Source organism: Exophiala spinifera (assembly GCF_000836115.1).
Source record: "Exophiala spinifera strain CBS 89968 unplaced genomic scaffold supercont1.5, whole genome shotgun sequence".
NCBI classification, from domain to species: domain Eukaryota; kingdom Fungi; phylum Ascomycota; class Eurotiomycetes; order Chaetothyriales; family Herpotrichiellaceae; genus Exophiala; species Exophiala spinifera.
In genome coordinates, this window is record NW_015622517.1 from 1,384,187 (window position 1) to 1,391,788 (window position 7,602).

Genomic DNA, 7,602 nt, shown 5'->3' on the forward strand with positions numbered 1-7,602 from the left:
GGACGAGGGAACAAGACGCCAATACAATGGGGACTCGCTCCAGATGTGGTTCTATCGGCTTCTTAGAACGTGGTTCGGTTCGTGTAAGCACGTGGCTCATGACCAGGGATTCGTAATGGGCTTCTCGGAATGCCGTGAAAACTTCGAGGGATGTTTACCTTGACCTTTTTAGAGACACATCTCCGACAACCTTTGCTGGGCCCCTTATACGGCATTCTCGCGTTCGAGGCGTTCCAGTGACCAATTGGGGAACGAGAGGGTAAAATAGGCGCCGGCTTGAAGAGGGTTAGAAGTAACACAGTGTCTAATCGTAGAAAGAGGTAATGGAGAGTACCTTGCGGCGTGCCGGGATCTGTGGTGGTGGTGTAGGATTGAGTTGTGGATGGGTTCGAGATTTGGGTCTAGTTAGAATCGATTCCCTGTCAGCCCCGCGGTGAATTATTTATTATCCGCCGCGACGCCGACGGCGGGACGTAAGGCGCGGTAATTTTCGGTAACTCCATCATACTGGCTGCCTGATGATTGTGTTTTGGCTCTTGTCATCTGCCATTTTGAAGTGATTGGTGTGTATTGATATACCTGGCGGCTACAATAAAAGCGGCTGTAATGAACGGCAGTGATTGATCCGGCAGTTTCTTCTAAAGACAACGTGATTCTACCATATACCTTGTTCCATATTTCATTACACGAAGACAGCCTCAAGTGAAGACAACCAACCTGTGCCATTCTTCCGCCAGCTGTGCCGGTAGCACGCTCAGCCAAGCAGCCTCTTCTGTCTCAGCTGATCTTCGGTCCAGTTCCACAGCTTGCTCGCGAGTGTTCCATCCATTGCCGCTGCACTTGGCTTTCCGATCTTCATGTACGGGACAATATAAGCTCCCGAACTGCTCTCCTCAAAATCTTTGCTAGCTATCGCCCACAACGATGACGAGGCACCCCTTTCCGGCTCGTCCAGAATTCTCAAAAGGCGAGTCATGAATCTCATTATTCGAAGAACGTATGTGGGTGCCACCCCTGTCGCTTGCTTGCCGAGATCCGTGTCAATGTGGCCCGGATGGACAGCAGCGACCCATATCTTGCCATCACGACCTGGTGATTCTGGCCCGAACATTCTGTTCAGCTCCTTGGCATGAAGGATGTTTGCGAGCTTCGACTGTCCGTATCTTTTCATTGTGGACACAGACTTGAGCTCGATATCGTCGAAACAGATGCCGCCTTTGTTTTCGAATATTTGGTGCCCATCCGACGTGACGTTGACAATACGAACACTCCCAGGACTTGAAGATTTTGCAGTAGATAAGAGAAGAGGAAGGAGGAGTTTTGTGAGGAGGAAATGAGAAAGATAATTTGTCTGAACGGCCGTGGTTGTCAGTACTCGAAAAGCTCTTGCCTTCCATGACCTTGCACCGACCTGAAACTGTATCTCATAGCCATCCTTGGTCTTTGAAAACGGTACCCCCATAATTCCAGCATTGTTGACGAGTCCATGAAGTGCAGTCTCTCGCCTGCCAAACGGTCAGCTAATAGAGCCCGAATAACAACGCGAAACATCTTGTACACAGACACTGCAAACGTACTTCAAAAGAGTTTGAGTAGCTTCGGTGACGCTCTCCAAGTTTGACAAATCCAAGTGAAGGTACTGAATGTCTGCACTGGGGAGCTTCTCCTTAATCTCTACTATTGCATCCATGGCTTTCTGCTTGCTCCTCCCGCCCATATACACTCGCGCGCCATGAGATGCAAGACCCATCACCGTTTCCCTGCCACTGAATCCTGATCAACGAACTCTCCTCTTGGCCATGGCAGGAATTCTGCCGGTAGCTATGGAAACTTACATGCCCGCATTACCTCCTGTAACGATGAAGACCTTTCCTGCCAGATCAGGCACAGTGCAAGAAGAAGAGTCTGGGCTCATGGCGAATTGAATGAGCCAAACGAGTTCCAGAAGTCAAGTAGGGTGAATGGATGCGACACAATACGAGGAGGGAGGAAAATGTATGTGCGAAAGATTCGGTGGAATCCCTTCTCTTGAGGTTAGTTCTTCAACTTTTCGACATCGCTGGCTGTGCCAGCCCTCGGTAAGTTCTCCCTATAATTCATCTAGAGACAACATTCTCGCATTACGATTACCCTGATACCAAGGTCCACTCTAATGTATCGTAAAGTTACAATACGCAACTTGAATTGTAGCCTTGCTTTCGCAAAAGCTATGAACACAGAAGTGTGGGAAACTAGGTAATCATGGGGAAAAGGCTCATCTGGTGACTCTTAGGCCAATGTAACCAGATGAATAGGTGCTAGTTAAACTCGCAACGCCATCCACAAAACGAATAGTCGGTTGGGGAAACGCAACCATGACCACAAACGGAATAGCTGCTTAACGCAACCATAACCACAAAACGTATTGGTCCACCAAAGGCGCTCAAATTCATCCGTGAAGCTTTGCGTCGATCCTATCTCTGTGGATGTCGCGTCGCGTCTACGTGGCAGATCCGGAGGCGTAGTATCGTTGAAACAAGAAAGCTCCCTGTTACGTTGATCTAAATAGTATTTCCCAAACGGATAATGGCCGGACAGCCTGCGCAAGGTTGAGTCCCAGCAGGAAACCGCAGGCAACCGCAGGCTAGGAGCCACCATCTCTCGGGACTAACGCACGTTCCGATTGAAGTCTCTCATGCGGCGCTGACAGAATCATGAGCCACCTTGATATCCACCAGCATCTCCTCGGTCAATATGCTAACGGAAACGTGGTATTTAAGAGAGTGCAGGGACCTTCAAAATTGATGATTCTGAACAGTTCCTGTGAAAGAAGGCCAAAGCTGATCAAGCAGAATTTGATAACGGTCACACCATGGTGAAATTCTATCTTTACTCTTTATCTCTCGCCCTCTCTCTCCTCAACGCTACTTCTAGCTCTTTCGCTCAGCAGGTATCCCAAAATCCTCCTTCAGCCACGATCGATTCAGGAGTTGTTGTTGGTCTGGCGACGTCATTGTCCGAAGGTGGATTTCCAATCAACAAATTCCTAGGAGTTCCCTTTGCTGCGTCTCCGGTACGCTTCCAGCCTCCAGCAAAACCAACTCCATGGACTAAGCCTCTGGAAGCGTCCAAATACCGCCCAGCCTGCATCCAGCAGCTTGCCACTCAGGATGGCATTCCGCCAGCGCAAGTAGCTTCGTGGTCCAATACTCCACCTCCACCAGCCGGGGAAAGCGAGGATTGTCTCAATGTCAACATATACGCACCCAATTCGACTGGAATGAAGCCTGTTATGGTCTGGATCTATGGCGGCGGTTTTGCTCTTGGCTTCAACAGCGATCCGCGTTGGGACGGGTCTTTCATGGCGGCGAACCAAGACGTTGTCGTGGTGTCGGTGAACTACAGGACCAATGTTTTTGGATTCCCAATGTCTCCTCAACTGCCTCTTTCGCAGCAGAACCTAGGGTGGGTTTTATCCAAAGATACCAAGTCGCGAACGGGCTGACTTCTGTAGATTTCTCGATCAACATTTTGCGCTGGATTGGGTGCAACGTAATATCCATTCATTCGGTGGAGACCCAAAGCGGGTAACGATATTCGGAGAATCAGCTGGAGCAGCTAGGTGTGTAACTATCCTCCCCCTTTCCACCCTCACAGCACTTGCTAATATCTCCAAGTGTGGACGCGTTGGTAACTTCGTATGACGAAAACCCACCGTTTGTCGCAGCCATCATGGAGTCTGGTCAAATAACCTTCTATCCCAACACCCCAAATGCGACTGCTCCTTGGAAAAACATGGTTGCAAGGCTGAACTGCTCATCTGCGCCCGACGTGCTCGCCTGCGTCCGAGCCATTCCTGCCACCGAAATTAAGTCAACCATTGAAGGGCCTGGTAATTTTGCATTTGGTCCTGTCAGAGACAATATCACATTTATTTCCCATTCGGGGGTCGCTAGACAGCAACGGAAAATCGCCCAGGTACCGATCCTGATCGGCAACAATTTTCAAGAGGGCCGTCTTTTTGTGACTGCATACAATTCAACCCAACAGTATTTGGAGAGAACTCTGCCGAACATGAACCAGTCTTTTTACAACAGAGTGCTCACTGCATATCCTCTTGGATCTCCTGGTATCTCCAACGAATTCGAGCGTGCAGCGGCGATTGACACCGACTTCCGCTTCTTATGCCCCACGGCCCAGGTTGCCAACTACTCATCGATGGCTGGCCTTCAAACCTGGCGGTATCTATTCAACGCTTCCTTCCCAAACACACAGTTATTTCCGGACGCCGGCGTATATCACTCTAGCGAGATATCGGAGGTTTTCGGAACTTACCCGAGGGGCGACGTTACCACCAAGCAAGAATCGCTAAGCCGATACATGCAAAAGGCTTGGGCAGACTTTGCAAAGAACCCAACAGGTGGGCCGGGCTGGAAAGCGGTGCCGAATGTTGCCGTGCTGGGACAGTCGGAGCAGGAGATTGAGCAGAATATGCCAGGTACCACCATAGACAATATTTGCGCGTTGTACATGCCACTCTATAGCGCGCTTGCTTGAGAGATTAGGTAGGAATGGGATGGAAGCCCAGCAATACTAGGAAAGCTCTCTGGCTGGTTGACCCTCCTTGATTATTGCACCTCGATTTTGAATCAATGTTGGATGGAAATGCACAAATTGTGCGTGTAGGATTATTGAGGATGGTGGGATACTATCAGTCGAACACCACGGACCCGCGAATTCCCGAAAGAACTGAATTGCGCCGGTACTTGGGAAGAAGGGGAAGTATGTGTACTATACTCTCACGAAGAAGGAGTTCAACGCTCCGCATAATGGCCGGCCGACGATCCACGAGGTACAAGTCGAGCACAGGAACAATTTCAGTGCCTCACAGCACAACCCGATCCCATATTTCTTGGCGCAATCGATACATACCCAAAAATTCGCCTAAACAGTTGGTTACGCTAAATGTGTACACTTGATGTATTATGCCTTTCAAATTTTGGTCAACAATGGGGCCCGTGTCCCATCCGTGTTGCTCCTTCAAAAAACAGGTCTCCTGGTTTTCTAAACCCATCATCCCTCCGGGTTCCTCCGGGGCCCCGGGGGATTGTGGGTTGAGTTTTTGTTGTTCGCCAAAAAAGGAAAGGACGGTGTACGCTATGTTCATCAGACTGGAGCACGCATGTCTTTTTTTTCAATTCAAACATTACCTACCTTGTGATTTACCGGCGCAGCAAGCTTCTGGACAATCACAGTCAGGCAGTGAACGCGTTGCGCCGCTTCCCACTTGGCAAAACTGACCTCGGGATGCAGAGCGCAGAGGCCGGGTCAATGAAAGGGCCGTCCGGCCATGATGGCGTTGGCAGACGGCGAGCAGCAGGCTGAGTTGCACGCGAGCGGAACACCCCCAAGATCTCACTCATTTCACCCGCCGCCCTCACCGAACGGCATCCATGACCATCCCCTGATATTGTATCCGTACTTTTGGATGGGTATGGCGCCCCAGCTCCATCCTCGAGTGCCGCTCACCGGGCGCCATGGGTCTTGCTGCTGCTGCTGCTGCTGTTTTGTTTTTCAAGGCTCCAACCCCTTTATCAATACTGCACCGGCAACCAAGGCGACAAAGCTTGTACCACGCTTCGAGGGAGCACGAAATTCCTCGGTAGATCTTGTCAAGTTCACTTAGTGTCACCTTTCACTGACATGACTCGCTGGCACACTTCCACAGTTATGGGGCTCAGCTGGAGTCGAGCGCTAGGAGGAAGGATCGATGTGAACTTCCATAGAAGACTCGGATGCTACCCAGGCATGTTCGCCCCAGATGATCTCTGCTCCCGGTCCACTACCACAATAAACCGGTAATCCACTCTCCTCTATGTCTTTGACCTGATATTTTTGTTCCCGCCTTCACCCTGTTCCCCAGTGTTGTGACGCCAACCGTTAAAATACAAAGACACAGGAACCTTGGTAGTGGTATTCCATACTTGCTAGGAAGAACAACAGTCATGAAACCAAGGGTGTTCCACAAGTTTTAACATCAATGAAAAAGCATCGCCAACGCTGACTGAAAAGATTCACGTTCTTGAGGCGGTTACGGGAAACACACGTGGGCGAGCCGGGGATGCCGGTTGGCTGGCTGTTCTGGTGTTTGGGATTGTCCGCGTGACACATGTCGGTTGCTGCCAACGATTCTCGGCGTCTCATTGGCCAGTCTGCTCAAGATGTGTGTGTGACCTTCACTTCCTTTGCTCTGATTGGCCAGAGGGTGTGAAGGTGCGAAGTGGCACTTGGTGGTTGAACATCAACAAGAAGAACAGCATCATCACGGCCGTCGAGGATGAGGATGAAGATGAAGGGGAGGAGGAGGATGAGGACGAGAAACTGCTGAAGGACAAAGTCAAGCGATTGATTGGGACTTCTTCCGCACTCGTCGCCCGGGCAGGTTTACTGGGCGAGAACAGTGCAGGCAGAGTCGGCGCCATCCATTCTGCCGTCTACGGAAGAATCTCTCCTCGCCGAGTCTCTGACGATCCACGATCATGCAGGGGAAAAGCCAGTGGATCTTGAGGCGCTGGAAGAAGCCACTTTGTGTCCCGAGTCGATCGAGACATCCGAGATCTCCGGAAAATCTCCCGGAAAATCCCCTCGGGAACACCCCCGCTGGAGTGACCAATCACATTCTGGGAAAATGAACAACCACAGAGTTGGAATCCAGCTACACATTATGGTTGAGACCCGCCTCTTCAAGGGTATTAAAGACGAAGCGTCCGCGGTGAACGAGTAGATTGAGATACGGCTCGCGGAAACCCCCAGGCCGTCGCTGCTGGGCAATACTCGGGGGTTGTAAGGGTGAGAACGAACAACCGCTTCGACCACGTCGATCTCGAACTTGAGCAGTTTGACTTCGAGAGAACGACCTCTGCAAAGCGAATCTCGTGCCAGATTGAGAAGTATGTCGTCTTTCCCGGTTTGGTTCTCTTCTGACAATTGTCTCCCGTTCTGACAATGTCGGCTTCGGGCACTCTTGCTGCCAGGACGAATCGAGGTGGAGCCATGCCGAGACCATTGGCATGTGCTTTTCAGTCAATGGCAAGAGCATCATCTGAATCTGTCGAGCACAATCCAGTGCATTGTTGACACACAAGTTCACCGTACCCAGCTGGGACCAATCTGTGCGCACTCACAAGAGACAAAGGGAAAACAATGGGCTGGCGCAGCTGCGGACGCGGATCAGGAAGCTGTAGCGAGGGCGCAGTCAACTGCGGGCGGGCAGCAGCTGGAAAGGAAAAGCAGCCCGACTCTGGCAGACCTGATGGAAAGCCAACCCCTGAAGACCATGGCTCCTATCCCTTTCTGCCTTGGTTGGTTTTGGACGACCCATACGTGACCTCTGTCCTCATCAACACGGCCAGCCAGCTACAGCTACTCGTTGGCTTGTCACTACTTCAGTCGGGGAAGAACAGCGAGACACCCATCTCAGTCTGGCAACGGGAACGGCCTTACGCCCAACAGTGTTACCAGGGTTGCAGTTCGACTTGGAACTTACTGACAGACGATGAGGCCTCGACGCTCCAGATCCTTCTCTGAGCCGCAGCCTTCCTTCATAGAAGCGGCGCAGCTTTG

At 51.1% G+C, this 7,602-nt stretch overlaps 2 protein-coding genes across 2 annotated transcripts; one reads left to right on the top strand and one right to left on the bottom strand.

Annotated features, from left to right (window-relative positions):
* Positions 1–754: 754 nt before the first annotated feature.
* PV08_07061 (uncharacterized protein) lies at positions 755–1,915 on the bottom strand (the record flags this gene model as incomplete). The annotated part of the gene is made up of 3 exons (XM_016381393.1): positions 755–1,505; positions 1,578–1,766; positions 1,836–1,915. The coding sequence occupies 3 exons, from the start codon at positions 1,913–1,915 to the stop codon at positions 755–757; spliced, it is 1,020 nt and encodes a 339-aa protein (XP_016234495.1).
* Positions 1,916–2,851: 936 nt separating this feature from the next.
* PV08_07062 (uncharacterized protein) lies at positions 2,852–4,536 on the top strand (the record flags this gene model as incomplete). The annotated part of the gene is made up of 3 exons (XM_016381394.1): positions 2,852–3,444; positions 3,494–3,601; positions 3,657–4,536. The coding sequence occupies 3 exons, from the start codon at positions 2,852–2,854 to the stop codon at positions 4,534–4,536; spliced, it is 1,581 nt and encodes a 526-aa protein (XP_016234496.1).
* Between the last annotated feature and the right edge of the window lie 3,066 nt (positions 4,537–7,602).